Source organism: Cricetulus griseus, chromosome 2 (assembly GCF_003668045.3).
Source record: "Cricetulus griseus strain 17A/GY chromosome 2, alternate assembly CriGri-PICRH-1.0, whole genome shotgun sequence".
In the NCBI taxonomy this organism is placed as follows: domain Eukaryota; kingdom Metazoa; phylum Chordata; class Mammalia; order Rodentia; family Cricetidae; genus Cricetulus; species Cricetulus griseus.
Window position 1 is genome coordinate 21,094,142 of NC_048595.1, and position 17,182 is coordinate 21,111,323.

General features: G+C 49.3%; 1 protein-coding gene across 1 annotated transcript in view; it reads left to right on the top strand.

The window, feature by feature from the left end:
* Positions 1-2,401: 2,401 nt before the first annotated feature.
* Positions 2,402-17,182, top strand: part of Oprd1 (opioid receptor delta 1) — a 32,101-nt gene continuing 17,320 nt past the window's right edge. Inside the window, exon 1 of the mRNA XM_035438903.1 lies at positions 2,402-2,625. Coding sequence (XP_035294794.1) covers positions 2,402-2,625 — 224 coding nt within the window. The remainder of the gene's footprint in view (positions 2,626-17,182) is intronic.

The window sequence follows — 17,182 nt, forward strand, 5'->3', positions numbered from 1 at the left end:
GAATTCATCGAGATCTGCCTGCCCCTGCCACCTGAGTGCCGGGATTAAAGGTGTGTGCCACCACACTGGGAGATCTTTTTTTGTTTGTTGAATTTTTGCTGCAGGATTGTATGTGCACCATGTGTATGCAATGTCCATGAAGGCCAGAAGAGGGGAGGGCCAGAACCCCTAGAACACAGGCTGGAGAGATGGCTCAGGGGTTAAAAGCACTGGTTGTTCCAGAGGACCTGAGTTCAATTCCCAGCAACCACATAGTGGCTCACAACCATCTGTAATGAGATCTGATGCCCTCTTCTGGCCTGCAGGGATGCATGCAGGCAGAACACTGTGTACATAATAAATAAATAAATCTTAAAAAACAAAACAAAACCTTAGAACTAGAGTACAGATTGTTGAGAGTCACCATGTGGATGCTGGGAACTGAACTCCAGTCCTCTGCAGGAACAGCAAGTGCTCTTAGCCACCGAGTCACCTCTCCAGCCCTTCTTAGGTTGCTTGTCTTAGGGGTTTTTTTTTGATTGCTGTGATAAAACACCGGGACCAAAAGCATTTAGGGGAGGAAAGGGTTTGCTTGGCTTACCTGATGGGCGCATCATAGCCCATTCTCTAAGAATCTCAGGGCAGGAACTTGGAGGCAGAAACTGAGGCAGAAGCCACAGAAGAACACGGCTTACTGGCTTTCTCAACCTGCTTTCTAATACAGCCGAGGAGTGGCTGCTCAGGGGTGGCATTTGCACCCCCACATCAGTAATAAAGAAAATGTTCCACAGACTTGTCTACAGGCAAATCTTATCGGGCATTTTCTCAATTAAGATTCCCTCTTCGAGCCGGGCCGTGGTGGCACACACCTTTAGTCCCAGCAGTTGGGAGGCAGAGGCAGGTGGATCTCTGTGAGTTTGAGACCAGCCTGCCTAGTTCCAGACAGCCTCCAAAGCCACAGAGAAACCCTGTCTTGAGAAACAAACCAAACCAAAACAAAAGATTCCCTCTTCCCAGATATGTTTAGTCAAATTGAGGCCAACAAATAAAGAAACTGAACGCAATGACCTTTCAGATCTTGTCCATCGTAGAGACCCATTCTCTCACACACCACCTGCTGTAGGCCCTGGGTGGCTTCAGTCCTTTTGACTGTAGGGCCTTCGTGTATGTTTCCTTTTTCTAGAATGCTCTTCCTGATTTCTTCCCTAAATTAGTCTCCCTCACTCCTAAATTCACACCTCACCTCAGCTGTCATTTCCTTAGGAAACCTATCCTAAGGGCCCCCCCCCCCCGTTTCATAGCCCCATCCCCTTCCTCAAGCCCCATCCCCTTCCTCAAGCAGGACTTGAGCGTGAGTTTTAGAATTGGTGTGTGGCTCTCCCTTTGAGCTGGAAGCCCTTGGGAGCCGGACACCCCTGTGCTGCCTCTTACATGAGGCACCCTCCGAGGATCTGTGGAGCTAATGAATGGATATAGAAAAACATGGCTGCTAATGGGTGTTGGTAGATCTCTCCTTCTCTCTCTAAAGCGCTCACTTACATCGGAAGCAGTGAGCTAGCTCAGAGCACAGCTCCAAGACAGGAAAGTTATCAGGATACTCAACTTTCCTGATAGCTGTGACCTTTTCAGCTTGATGTGGTGAGATGCCAGGCACCCTGATGGCATCACGTCTGCCATCTCCTATGCAAGGCCTTACAGACTCAGGTGGGTCCTTCATTTCCAGTGTCTCTCCCTGGGGTTGTAGCTGATTTTTATCACCAAATCTAATTAGGATCTTTTTGGGGGAACCGGACGGTTTTGTTTTTGCCTCTTGGTCAGGAGTCACTTGATTGTTTTGGGAGAAGACATGGAGAAGAGTAGAGAGCGCACAGAACATCGAGTCGCAGGAAAGAAATCTGAGTTCTTTACTCCGTCGTCTTCATCTCCCCCAAACCCTATCAAGACGGCAGGGTGATTTTCTTCATCTTGCAGATACAGAGAATGAACTTGAGAGCGCTTAAGCGACTCGCTCAAGGTTACACCCCTCGTCCGTGCAGAGGCGGGAGGCGGGATTCGCATCCAGGTTCTTCTGACTCCAAAGTGGCACCGGGGTGGTGCGGGAGGCCAGGCCGGACTGGGGGCGCCAGGCGGAACCCAGCGAGGGAGCACGCGGGAGGCCTCTCCGGCCCAGCCCCCGAGCCGGTGGTGCAGCGCCCGCCCCCGATCGCGGGCTCAGACTGGCGGCCGCCTCCGAGCCACGTGGTGCACGCGGCGGCTCGGGGCTCCCAGGGCTTGGGCGAGCGCAGCGGGCGGCCGGCTGGGCGGAGGAGGCGGGAGCTAGCGCTGCAGCCTGCGACGTCGGGGCCGTGGCCTCCGCTGTCCGTGCGCCACTTTCTGGGTCCCTGCGCCCAGGGCGCACGGTGGAGACGGACGCGGCGGCGCCATGGAGCCAGTGCCCTCTGCCCGCGCGGAGCTGCAGTCCCCGCTGGCCAACGCCTCGGACACCTTCCCCAGCGCCTTTCCCAGTGCGAGCGCCAACGCGTCGGGGCCGCCGGGCGCCCGGAGCGCCTCATCCCTCGCCCTAGCCATCGCCATCACCGCGCTCTACTCGGCTGTGTGCGCAGTGGGGCTGCTGGGCAACGTGCTCGTCATGTTTGGCATCGTCCGGTGAGTTAGCCGAGGGCCCCGCGTGGGGTTTGGTCCCAGGGTCAGTGTGGACACTACGTTTTTGCAGACCCGGATCCCAACCCCGAGTCTCCCAGCTCCTGCATGTCCCGCACAGAGGCCAAGTCCTCTCTCTCTCTCTCTCTCTCTCTCTCTCTCTCTCTCTCTCTCTCTCTGTGTGTGTGTGTGTGTGTGTGTGTGTTTTCTTGCACTAGCCTAACTACATCACAATTAATCATCCTTGACATTCCTTTGCTTCTGCATCCGGGAAGTGAGGCCGTTTGGCAACACTTTGTCACACACAGTTTGTGATCCAGCAATTTGACAGGAGGAGTGTGTGTGTGTGTGTGTGTGTGTGTGTGTGTGTGTGTGTGTGTGTGTGTGTGTGATGTGTGTGTGTGTCTGTGTGTGTGTGTGTGTGTGTGTGTGTGTCTGTGTGTGTGTGTGTGTGTGTGTATGTGTGTGTGTGTGTGTATGTGTGTGTGTGTGTGTGTGTGGTCCTCTGAAACATCACAGGGGTGGGCTGAGGTGTTTTATACCATGCCTTGGGTCTTCGGAGCATACAGCAGGGACAGATCCATGCTGCAGGGACACTCCACAAATCACATTTGGTTGTCATCATTTGTGGTTGCTGTGGCAGTGTGGGCTTGTCCCAAAACATCAGTTTGTGATTCTGTATGAGACTGTATTTGCATTGTTTCTTGTCAGGCCTCTACAGCTCCTAGGTGAGGGAGACATCCAGGATGGCTTTGCGCACCTGTCTTTAAGCTGTGTGTTCTCTAATAGAGAGCCCCATGGTTCCTGTGGACTGGCCATAGGTTCTCTTCCCTTCCACAGTGGTCATGTGGTCAGGAACTCTGTCTATGATTCAGGGCAGGCTATCCTTCTTGAGGTCTAGGATACAGCAAGACCAGGGTGGTGATGGGAAAGAGAGAGAGAGAGAGAGAGAGAGAGAGAGAGAGAGAGAGAGAGAGAAGAGACAGGAGAGAGGCAAACAAGGGCTTAAGAGACACAGGATGTAGCTCAGTGGGTAGAGCTTGTGTAAATTTGTGACACCCTGGGTTCGATCCCTGACACACCATAAACTGGGTGTGGTGGTCCATGGCTGTAATCCCAGCCCTGTGGGTATGGAAGCAGAAGGCTCAGAAGCCAGAAGTTATCTTTGGTTGCATAGAGAACTGGAGGCCAGTCGAGGACAACGGGCTTGGGGTAGAGTTAAATGGGAGAGCACCTGCCCACCAATGTGCAACACTGAGTACTGCCTAAGTTAACAAAGTGAAATGTCTCTAATTCACTGTACCTGGGGGCACAGTGACGTTAGTAAAGCATTTTTTTCTCTCTCATACTGAGGTAAGGGTTCATAGCAGGCTTTGCAGTATGAAAGGTTTGGGTTGTCCCCTCTGTCTTCTGCCGAGGTTCCCTGGGGCTGCTGGGAAGAGTTCTCAACCACAATTTTGAGACTTGGGAGCACCAAGCCCAGTGTTGTTTAGAGAGATGCAGTATGGCCGCTTGCCTCTGTCCCCCCTCTTGCTCAGATTAGGGGTTCAGATCTTTTACTCCCAGTCAGAAGACCCTCCAGAAAGATGAGGCAGTGTGGAGGTAAAGGTCATGGCTGTGGTGTGGTGCCCAGTTTCTAACATCTTCAACATGACTGATGTGGTGGTGGCCAAAAAGCTCAACTTTCCGGAGCCTCCCTTACCTCATTTGAAAAAGTATGGTGACTACAATAGGCTGTTGGGAAGGTTTAACAGAGTGATGCAGGGAATGTCCTCATAGCAGGCACCTGGAGTACACTAGGCCTTCCGTGTGTGTTGGGGGCTGGGCCAGCACGTCAGCAGCTTCTGCAGGTGGGCAGCTGTTGAGGATTAGTTGTCTATAGTTTCCATGTTGGGCCCTGTCTCCTGCCCTGCAAACGTGCACATTTAGTCAGTCATCAATTAAAATCACTGTTGTTACTCATTGCTACACCTGTCCAGCCTTAGGTTTTTGTTTTTGTTTTTGACACAGCTTTGGCTGGTCTGAAACTCACTATGCAGAACATGGCTGGCTTTGCAGTCATCTCTTAGAGATCCACCTGCCTTGGCCTCCCGAGTGCTAGAATTAAAGGTGTGCACCATCATGCCTGGCCGTCAGAGCTTTCGATGCCCAGAGCGTGAGTGAGCCCAAACCTCAGGTAGCCTCTAGCTCTTAACATCCATACTCAAGGATCTAAGGTTAGAGGCTACCTCAGGATCAAATCCTAGGGCTGTGGGATTCAGGGCAGGGACTTGATTTAGCCAGAGGAGGTGATGCCTGGACTGAGTGGTGAAGGAGCAGCTGCAGTGGGCTCTGTGGTGAGGTGGGTGGGGCAGAAGGACATCGAGAGATCTGGTAAAGAGCCAGGAGTTTCGTCTGGGGTCTGGGTGGCCAGAAGGTGGAGAGGCTGCAGGATAAAGGCATAAAAAGCCTTGGCAGTGGTGGTCCTCTCTCTGGGGTTGTTGGAAACGTCTGCTATGTCCTGAGCTTCGTTAGAGCCTAGTGGCTGGTGATGAGTCTGTCAACTTAGCCTCTGCCTTCCAGAATGCCCAAAAAGGTGTAGACGCTGGAGGGGTTCTATAGACCCCAGGCAACAGAAGGAATTGATCTGGGGGAGGGCGGGAAAATGGGGAAGGAGTGAGAAGTTGAGGAGAGTCTTGGAGACAGGCCAGGGTGGCTGTGTTAGGAACAGGCAGTGTGCTGGGGCTCTGACTGCTATTCTGGATGTGGAATTGGAGTCTGGACAGGTTCTTGGCTCCATGCTAAGGCCAGCTGTGCTGGGAAGTCTAGGGGTGTCTGGGGAGGGGGACATCTGTGAAGAATGGTGGTCAAGAGTATAGATCTGGTATAGTCTGGAGCAGACGAGGTGGGCAGAGAGTGAGTGTGGGGGGAATCAGAGGCTGGTGCCAGGCAACGGGAGGAGCCCTGTGACCCTGGGCAGGTAACCAAAACCCCTGTCTCCAGCCTCCATGGCCTCTCTGCAACTCAAGCCTGCTAGACCTGACAGGAAGGCAGAAACTGGACTGATGACTTTGGGTGAAACCAAACGGGGAGAGGGCAGAGTGAGCAGCAGCCAGGGCCTCCTGGCCTTACCCACAATCTGCCATTTCCTAGGTCTTAGGATCATTCCCTGAGGAGTGTGTATGACTCACAGACACAGCGGGGTGAGTAGGAGGAGTCACCAAGGACACCGAAGTCTTTCCTGAGCCTTCTCCTGGGCTCTAGGGATTCTCCAACCTGCACCACAATTCTGCAGTGGGACTTTCTATTCTCATTCATAGTCGAGGACATGGGTACAGAGGCCTCCCACTACAGAGGAGTTTAGTGGAGTCACAAGCTCAGCTTTTGTTCTGTGACAGAGTTTCCTATAGCCAAGGCTGGTCCCCAACTTGCTGTGTAGTTGAGGATGAACTAGAACTTCTCCTCTTCCTGTCTCTGCCACACCAAGTGCTGGGGTTACAGACAAGCATGCCCAGCATAGACTCAGGTCTTTCTGAGCCCCCAAACCAGCGTTAACCACTCCGCCTATGCTACTCTTGAGACGCATGCAGAGTGGAGGTCAGGGTTGTGCAAATCTCCGAGACCTCAGTGGGTGACCCAGAAGCTGCAAGCCCAAATTTCAGGGCCAACTGACATTTTCTAAGAGAGTGAGCTTAAACAATCCGTACATTAATCTTTCTGTGCCTCAGTGTTCTGCTCTGTGGAATGGGAGGATGGTAGACCCTCCAAGGATGAGTGTGAGGAGATCACGGAGCATGAACCAGCACCAGGTGTTTAGTAAGGGTCTCAGAAGCAATTTCTGTGAAGTCTGGCTGTGAGGGGGAGGGGTAAGGCTCACCTCTCATTCACCCCATTGATGTTTATTAAGCATGGGAAGAGCTCTGAGTGGGTGCTACAGGGCAAGTTCATCAGGTCAATATTAGAAGCTTTCTTTTATAATAAAGATAACTAGATAGTTACTTCAGGACCTAAGGAGATGTTCTGGCAGAGGTTGATATTACCCATAATCCTACTGCAGAGAAAAGCTTAGTCATTTATATGCATTTCTTTCCCATCTCTGCTTCTGTACACACACACACACACACACACACACACACACACACACACACACACACAGAGAGAGAGAGAGAGAGAGAGAGAGAGAGAGGAACACACACAGAAAGAGAGAGAGAGAGGAACACACACACACACATGAGAGAGAGAGGAACACACACACACACAGAGAGAGAGAGGAACACACACACACACACACACAGAGAGAGAGAGAGAGAGGAACACACACATAAACACACACACATACAGAGAGAGAGAGAGAGAGAGAGAGAGAGAGAGAGAGAGAGAGAGGAACACACACATAAACACACACACATACAGAGACACACACACACACACACACACACAGAGAGAGAGGAACACACACGGACACATAAACACACACACACAGAGAGAGAGAGAGAGAGAGGGGAACACACACAGACACACACACAGAGAGAGAGAGAGAGAGAGAGAGAGAGGAGAGAGAGAAACACACACACACACACAGAGAGAGAGGAACACACACAGAAACACACACACACACACACACACACAGAGAGAGAGAGAGAGAGAGAGAGAGAGAGAGAGGAACACACACAGACACATAAACACACACATACATACAGAGAGAGAGAGAGAGAGAGAGAGGGAGGAACACACAGACACATAAACACACACACACACACATACAGAGAGAGAGAGAGAGAGAGGGAAGAACACACACAGACACATAGACACACACACACATACAGAGAGAGAGAGAGGAACACACACAGACACATAAGCACACACACACATACAGAGAGAGGAACACACACAGACACATAAACACACACACACATACAGAGAGAGAGAGAGAGAGAGAGAGAGAGAGAGAGAGAGAGAGAGAGGGAGGAGAGAGAAACATACACAGACACATAAACACACACACACATACAGACAGAGAGAGAGAGAGGAACACACACAGACACATAAACACACACACACACACAGACACGGACACAAAGACACATACATAAACACACACTTGTCTTTGTGAAATTAGAATTACATAGGGAAATCAGGACTCAGGTATGTCGATTTTTTAAAAATTTAATTTAATTTTTTTGTTTTGTTTTTTGAGACAAGGTTTCTCTGTGTAGCATTGGCTATCCTGGAACCCCCTCTGTAGACCAGGCTGGCCTCAAACTCAAAGAGATCCACCTGTCTCTGCCTCCCAAGTGCTGGGGTTAAAGGCGTGAGAAACCACCTCTGGGCAGCATATGGATTTTGTAAGATTCTGTGTGTGAAGGTGATAGAGGGGTTTTTTTCTGTGGCGCACACTGGCCTTGAGTTAGTCTTGTCTGCTAAGCGATCCTGAGACACAGAATTGAAACCTTGTTTCAAATTAACAAAACCAAAGGGAAAAGGGAAACACGTTTTAAAAGAAACTGGTGTGGGGCGGGAGAGATGGTTCCGTGCTTAAGAGCCCTGGCTACTCTTCCAGAGGACCCAGGTTCAATTCCTAGCACCCACTTGGTGGCTCACAACTGTCTGTAACTCCAGTTCCAAGGGATTCAACTGACCCCCTCTTTGGTGTCTGGGGGTACTGCATAGATAAGCAAGCTGACAAAAAATACTTATATACAAAAGAGAAAAACAAAAAATATCTTCTAAAAGCCCATGGATTTTTTTTTTTTTTTGAGATAGGGTTTTTCTGTGTAGCCCTGACTGTTCTGGATCAGGCTGTAGATCAGGCTGGCCTCAAACTCACTGAGCTCCACCTGCCTCTGCCTACTAATTTCTGAGATTAAAGGCTCTATCACCACCACCCAGCTATTACTTTTATTTTTTAAAGCTCTATTTATTTTATATTATGTGTATAAGCATTTGCCTTCATGAATGTATGTGCACTGTGTGCATGCCTGGTGTCCAAGGGGATCAGAAGAGGGTGTCAAATCTCTTGGAACTGGAGTTAACAGATGGTTGTGAACCTCCATGTGGGTGCTGGGAACCGAACCTTGGTCCTCTGCAACAATAGCAAGTGCTTTTAACCTCAGAGCCATCTTTCTGGTCCTGCCATCGTAATTTTCTTTTATTTTTTAAATTAGGTTTGTTTATTTAGTTTTTTTTTTAGATTTTTTTTTTTTAGATTTTATTTATTTATTATGTATACAGTTTTTTGCCCGAATGCCAGCAGAGGACACCAGATCTCATGCAAGGTGGTTGTGAGCCACCATGTAGTTGCCAGGAATTGAGCTTAGGACCTCTGGAAGAACATTCAGTGGTCTTAACTGCTGAGCCATCTCTCCAGCCCCTTGTTTATTTAATTTTATGTGTGAGTGTTTTGCTTACATGTTTGTATGTGCACCATATCCATGCCTGGTGCTCATGGAGAGGTCATCCTGTCCTCTGAAACTGCAGTTACAGATGGTGAGAACCACCCAGTGGGTGCTGGGAATCGAGCCTGGGACCTGCAGGAACAAGAGCTCTTAGATGCCGGGTCATCTGTCCAGCAGGGGCTGGTTGGGCTCTTCTTGTTAATTTTTTTTGGTGGTGTGTGTGTGCCCGAGGAGGCCAGAAGAGGGCACCAGATCCCCCTGGAGTTGGAGTTACAGGCAGTTCACAGCTCACAGTTGCCTGATGTGGGTTGCATGTGGGAACTGAACTTGGGTCCTCTGGAAGAGCAACAAGGGTTTCTTAACCACTGAGCCATCTCTGCAGCCCCTTATTTCTCCCACCACATGGCAATCTAGATAGCATGCCGGTGGATATTTTGAATATGTGTGGTTGCACACCCCTCCCACTGTTTCTGAACAATTTACACCTCCCCCACCCCCATCAGAGGTCTTTAAGGATGAACTGCTGTCCTGTAGGAAGCTTCCTGTCACTGAAGGGATAAAGCAAACCCTGGAAAGTCACTGGGTACAAGTGTGGTGTCAGAGATTCCGATAGATGGAGAAAGATAGGACAAGCAAAAAACCAGGCCTCTCCCGCCACAGCTGGGATTGCAAGAATGAGTCTCCACCAGCTGTGACCCAAGGGCTCATCCCCTGTTCACACACACCCCTGCCAGATGTCTGGACTTTGAGAGTCAGGGGCAAAGCCTGATTTCATTAAACTCAGGATCCTGGGACTTTGAAATCAAATTGGCTACCGAAAATATCTTCACAGCACAGGAAAGAGAGTAATCGCAGGGTAGAGCAGAAAGCCTGGCTTAAATTAGCAAGTTACCAACGTGCAGGCTAGGCTGTTGGGCCCCGTTTCCAGTTGGGGGCTGTGGGGTGGGGTGGGGTGGCTGCCTGTGTTCTACTGATTTATAGCTTCCAGCACAGCTGCAGAAATCAGTGGCTTTGTCTCAGGCCTGGAAGGGTGTGTGAAGAAGCAGCTTGTCCCCCACAGCCTTCCCAGACTCTGTGATGAGTGAAAAGAAAGAATTTCAGCTTCAAAGTCTTAGGAGGTCAGAAGGCCTACTCAGAAACTGCTGGAGGCTCAGCAGTAAAGAACCCTGGCTGAGCTGTGCAGTGGTGGTGCACGCCTTTAATCCGGTTTGTTACTCAGGAGGCTGAGGCAAGTGGGTCTCTGAGTTTGAGGCAGCCTGATCTACAGGGAGAGAGTTCCACGACATCCAAGGCTACAGAGAAACCTTATCTCAAACAAACAAAGGAAACAAAACAAAATAAGCAAAAACCAAATGAACAAAAAACCCTTGCTGCTTTTCCAGAGGACAGGAGTTTGGTTCTCAGCACCCAACTTGGCAGCTCACAACTCCCTATAGCTCTAGCCAAAGGGAATCTGACTGACATGTTCTCCTGGCCTCTGCAGGCACCTATACACATGTGTGAACATACACAGATACATACACACCAATAATTTCTTATTTTTCAAACGATTTTATTATTTTTATTTATGTGCTTGGATATTTGCCCTGTGAGTCTGCACCACTCACATAGCTGGTGCCACCAGAGCTCGGAAGAGAAATCAGTCCTTCGGAAACTGCAGTCAGATGATAGTGAGCCACCGTGTGGGTGCTGGAAATCAAACCCAAGTCCTCTGGAAAAGCAGCCAGTGCTTTTAAAAACTAGGCTGTCTCTCCAGCCCCACACCCCTTTTCAAAAAATATCTTAAAAATAACAACAAAAACCTCAGCTGAACTCATGCCTTTGCTCCAGTACTTGGGAGGCAGAGGCAGGCAGATCTCTGTGAGTTCCAGGTCAGCGAAGACTGTATAGTGAAGTCCTGCACCACAACAGAACCCAAAACAATTGCAGCAAAGGAAGGGTATGGGCTCCTTCCTCTGCAGAAGCAACTCTGTTACCAAGAGCAAAGCTTTGAAACGTGGAGGACTATGGTGGAACGTTTACTTTGTTAATTTAAGAAATTAAGAATTCTGTTTATTTAGAGGTTGGAGAGATGGCTCAGTGATTAGGAGCCCTCTACTCTAGTAGAGGATTCAGGTTCCCAGCACCCACATGGGGATTCGAAACGTCATTAAGTTCAGTTCTGAGGGATCTGACTCCCTCTGCACAACACATACAAACACAATTTTTTTTTTTTCAAGACAGGGTTTCCCTGTGTGGCTTTGGAGCCTGTCTTGGAACTAGCTCTTGTAGACCAGGCTGGTCTCGAACTCAGAGATCTGCCTGCCCCCCAAGTGCTGGGATAAACTTTAAATATGTTTTTTATTGCTTATTTGTTTGCATAGGGGTAGCAGACATTTAAAAAGGAAGAAGAAAGAAAGGAAAAGAAAGAGATTTTGAGAGGGCTCAGGAGTTCAGAGCATTGACTATTCTTCCAGAGGACCTGGTTCAATTCCCAGCATCTACATGGTGGCTCCCAATTGTTTTTAATTCTAGATCCAGGAGACTGGATGTCCTCTTTGGCCTCCACAGGCACGAGGTACGCACATGATGCACAGACATACACATAGCACAAGTTCTAATAGGTCTTCATAATAAAAGCACGGAGTCAGATACAGGGGAAAATGCTGAAAAAATCCGAGAGACAAAGGAGCAAACCACAGCCCTTACCTACTCAACTTCCCAGCCAAAAAGAGGCTGAGCTCCTGTCTTATCACTTCCTCTCTCTGCCCAGCCATATCACTTCCTGTCTGTCTGTACAGACCTTCAGACCTCTATGGTTAACTATCTTCTTTATTTGTTAGTGTATAAACAAAATATCACCACACATACCTGCAGACAAAGCACCTAGACACAAAAAATGAAAATAAGCAAATTTTAACAACAAGATTAAAAACATAAAAACAATGGGTTCTTTTTAAGCTTTTTGAGACAGAGTCTCTCTTAGGCCATTCTGTCCTCTGACTCCCTATGTACAGGATGTCCGGACTTTACTCCTAATCCTCCAAAGTGGAAATTCTGGGATTACAGCTATGTACCACCCTGGCCAGGTTAAGTAGTGCTGGGAATTCGTAGGGCTGCTGATGCCATCATCCAGTCATATAGAAATCCAAATTTCCCTGGGGCAGCGCCGGCAGCAGCAAAGGCAGTTCCGGTCTTCAGAGGCAAATGAATGGGTTCAGATCCCATGGAGTCTCTGTGCTCAGCTAGTGGAGCCTGTTTTCTCATCTGTGAACTGGGCGTCGCAGTACAATACCCGCATTGCCAGCAGGTGAGACCCTCCCATCAGCAGCTTTTCCTGAGTTTGAAGCACACCTCCAGATGCTGGGACCAGAGCAGTGACAGACATACAGTCCCTGCCCCCTCTGGGAGCTGCCATTCTAGTGGAGAAAAGCTAGACAATGAGTTAGCCAGTAGAAGACCAGGCACAGGACTAGGGACCTAGTTCAATTGGAAGAGTGCATACCTCGTGTGCTAGGAGGCCCTGGGTTCAGCCGTGAGTGGTGGTGTACAGTTGCAGTCTCAGGGAAGTGGAGGTTCGGAAGGTCAGGGGGTGGGAGCTAAACCAACAGCATCCAGAAAGCTAAACCAGGCATGGGAGAAGCCGCAGTGGGGATGCAGCTGGTGCGCAGAGGCCTGTTACTGGAAGGGGGAGTGTTTCAGGCAGAAGTGGTGATTCCAGAAGGCCAGACTCCTAGGGAAGGAAGACTTGGTTCTGTGATGACGGTGGGCTGGCTGCCTGGCACTTTGGACACAGGGACAAAGATTAAGTCAAGAGAGAAGCTCCTTAAGCCAAGCCAGATGACCCTGTAGGACCTGTTGGGGAACATCTGCTTCCCTTGGTTACAAACACTTCTCCTGCCAGTGTCCTGTGTCTGGTGATTTTCCGTGGCTCCCTAGGGGACCAAGCAGAGCTGTTAGACGAGCAGGTAGCTGTGAGGCACTCCTCACTTCCTTCGGCTTGTCACCCCAGGTCACCCAGGGCAGCCTAGCCAAGCCCAGTGTGTGGCCTTAGCAAAAGCTAACACGAAAGTCATCCCAGCCATGTTTTCCCACTCAGCTCCCGTCTTAGAAGATTCGAGATACAGACTCTCACTTAATTTCCCAACACTTCTGTTTAGCAGGAGCAATTTAATGTGCCCATTTCACAGGCAAGGAAGCTAAGGCTCACAGAGGAGAGAGAGATGGTTCAGCACTCACACAAAAGCTGGTTGTAACAGGGTCATCAGCAGAGGGTGATCTACACACACACACACACACACACACACACACACACACACACACACACGGTTGGTAATTGAGGTTTTATAATGGTACCAGCTCTGTTTGTACACAATCCCTGAGGCCCCTCTTCCCTTTTTGGCCCCTCCCTTTCTGCTCCTCCTCCCTTTCTCACCCCTGATCCCTGTCTGGCCCCCTCCTCCCTGTCAGGCCCCTCCTCCCTGTCTTGCTTCTCCCTTTCTGGTTTCTCCCTCCCTCTAGCTTCTCTTTCTTTTCTCTCTGTCTTCCCTGAGAGAGCAGAAACTGATTCATCCATTCTCTATCCTGTTTTTAGGTCTGTCTCTGACCCTAAGAAGCCATCATTAAATATTTCTCAAATCTCTAACTAGTACTTGGTTCCCTCTGTAGAGTCACTGAGCTCTACAATAGAAACCCACAGCCACCAGATAAAAGGGAAGTAAGACATGCTAGAACAGCAGGCTGCTGTGCCTGTCTTCTCACTTAACTCTTTCCTCCAGGGAACTTTCTCTGATGGCAACAGTGCCCCGTGTGTTCCCCGCCCATCAAAGCAAGGTCCACATACTCTTCCTACTCCTCTCCAGCCTTCCTTCCTCCTCTCCACCCCTCCTTCCGTGTGCTGGGTATCTAACCCTGGGCCTCATACACACTAGGCAAGTGTCCTATCACTGAAGCACACCTGAGCCTCTATGTGCTGTTGCAAACATCCAAGTACTTGTCCTTCCGTCTTTCTGCTCCTATGAGTCCCCACCCCACACACAGATTCCCCATCTGACACATATGGTTTATAGGAAGGTCATGCCCTGTTTCTGGAAACCCAGGCACTGATTACCACACTGAAGGTCTCTCTCTGTCTCTCTCTCCACACACACACACACACACACACCAGCCTGATATCATAGTAGCAGCCTCAGGAACCAACCATCTTGGTTTTTGAGATGGGGACTCTCACTGGAACCTGGAAGTGGGGGCGCAAAGCCTGGGCTTAGGCAGCCTGGCTGCCGGGCCAGCATATCCCAGCAAATCTGTCTGTCTTGCTTCCTCACCACCACCACCAAGCCTGCTTTGCTCATGCTTCACAGACAACACTTTACTGACTGAGCATCTCCCCAGCCCCAGGTTCTGCTCTCTTGGAGCCCCGTGGTGTCTGGATTCCGTCCACCCCACAATCCAGCCATCCTTAAGCAGAGTCAGGGATCAGGGAATGGAGAGCTCCTTGAGTGTGCTCTGGGTCTCCAGTGGAAGCTAGGTCTTTGGCCTAATTATTGCTAAGTATAGCCTGGCTGGTCTCCCCCACTCATGTTCATCTCAGGGGCCCTTTATTTCCACATCCACGTCTTCTGTGATAAGCTCACTGGGCTTCATTATAATTAACCACTTTCCTTCCTCCAGCTCTGCCAAACCCGAGACAGCTAATTAATTTCTGGCCAAGTGCCATCCCACTTAAATGGTAGGCAGGGACACAGCTTACAGTCCTCGCTGCCCAGCTTGGCTTGTTTTGTCCTTTGGGAGAGCAATCACCCTTTGTCTGCAAATAGAGGGAGCTCCAGCTGGACCCCTGGCTGCTGGTGTTGCAATGTTGACTGCTTTTTGTTCCCTCACAATGCACCCAGCCTTCATGATCCTTGCAGTGGTACACAAGCCTCAGAGCTTTCATCTGTAAAACAGGGGGGTTGAGCTCCACCCCCGGGGAGGACATTAGGGGTAGTGGCTAGGAATGTGTGATTTCAAATCCTAGGTACTACAGACCTAATTCAAGGCCTGCTAAGCAGCCTCACCTCCCTGCCCTTCTGCCTTCTCTGTGGGATGCTGCTGCTGCCCTCTTGTGTGGTTATGCTGGTTCAGTGGAAGCATCAATGACCTTTATCTGTAGTTAAGGCAAACTTGTCTGTAGTTAAGAGTCTGCACGTGGCTGGGGCTCGGTGGTGCATACCTGTAATCCCAGCAGATGCCTTTAATCTCAGCAGAGGCAGGTAGATCTCTGAGTTTGAGGCCAGCCGGGTCTACAGAATGAGTCCTAGAGTAGCCCTGCTTCAAAAACAAAAGGAAAAAGGAAAAAAAAAAAAGAAAAAAGTGTGGTGATATATCATTTATAGTTTATTAAAGCTTGCCTGAGGATTCAGAAAGCAAAGTCAGTCTCAAACTATGGAGATCATGTCGTGGTGGTACACACTTTTAATCCCACCACTTGGGAGGTAGAGGTAGATGGGATCTCTGTTAGTTCAAGGCCACACTGAGATACAAGAAATTGGTCCAGTTCTAAAGAGAAACAGCTCACACAAAGATAGCTCAGTACTTGGGATCACCTGCCTTTAATCCCAGGACTCATGAGAGGTATTTAAGACAGGTACAGGGTCTTGGAGGGAGCATTTATTCTCCAGCCACATTGAGGATAGGAAGACATTGGTGTCTCAGGATTCTCCAGCCACTCTGAGGAGAGGCAGCAGTCTGAGATTTGGTGGAGCCAGGATCACCATTTAGTCTGAGGTAAGAGTAAGAGCTAGTGGCCAGCTGCTTTGATTTTCTGATCTTCAGGCAAGCTGTAATAAATCATAAATAATATATCACCACAAAAAAGAGCCTGCATGTTAGACACACACCCAGCTAGCTTTCTGTTCAGTGTTAATAGTCTATATGCACAGGCCTGTAGTCACAGCACTCTGGAGGACTACAAGGTCAAGGGTAACCTGGTGAAACCCTGTCTGGGGCAACAGCAGTGTGTCCATGTGCACATGTAAAACCAAAACAAACACACAGAAAAAACAAACAAACAAACAAAAAAACCCTTATCTCAAAACTAAAACCAAAGCAAGAAGCCTCCAGAGTTTCTTCTTTGAGAAGGCTAGAGGCCTAAACTCAAGGTGTGGTCAGGTTCTGGGAAGAATCCTTCCTTGGCTGGGCTGGCCATTACCATTCCTTGCCTCATAACTGTCTCTCCAGTTTCCTCGTGTTCATCTGTGTGTGTCTTCTCTTTGGTTTATAAGAAGTGTGGGGAGTAGACCTGGCGTTGGTGGCGCACACCTTTAATCCTAGCACTCAGGAGGCAGAGGCAGGCGCATCTCTGTGAGCTCCAGGCCAGCCTGGCCTACAGAGAGAGCTCCAGGACAGGCTCTAAAGCAATACAGAGAAACCCTGTCTCGAAAAACCAGGAAATAAATAAATAAATAAATAAATAAATAAATAAATAAGGGTGGGGAGTGGCTCAGCTGGTCAAGGGGCGTGCTGCTAACCCTGCTGATGTTAAGTCCAGTCCTTGGGACCCACTTGGTGGAAGGAGAGAACTCGATCTTGAAAGCTGTCATCTGACTTCCACATGCATGATGTGGTATGCATGCCCCCCAAAAATACATAAATAAACATTAAAAAATAATACCAAGGGGCTGAAGAGGTAGCTCAGTGTAGAGACTGAGCTTGGTCAAGGTCCTGGGTTCAATTCCAAGCTCACAAACAAACAAACAAACCCTTAAACAAGTATAGACACTTGGACAGGAGAAGCTCAGTGCTTCTCTGCCAGTGTATATAAGAATCTAGTTTCAATACTAGTGCTGGGTAGGGGTGGGAGAGTTTAGGGCCAACCCTAATCTAGTATGGCTTCATTGTTTCCCTGTAAAGGCACACTGTCAGATTGCAGGTTGACATGGTTTCCTGGGCACAGCATTCAATTCAACCCACTCACCAAGGCTCATTTTTCTTCAACATAAGGGGAGGAGACCATAGCAGTGACTTAGCAGGATTCCTGGAATGATCAAATGAGATGATCTATGTCCATGTCATAGTCAAGTTTGGTGGAATGTGTCGGGTAAGCATCCAGTCAGGGTCACACCTGAGGTGGAGGTGGCAATGGTTGTTATAGAGTCTGCCATCTGTGGAACTACCCTGGGTTGGTCAGTTACCAGACCTGTGAGCCCATAGGGACTGACAATGTAGACTCC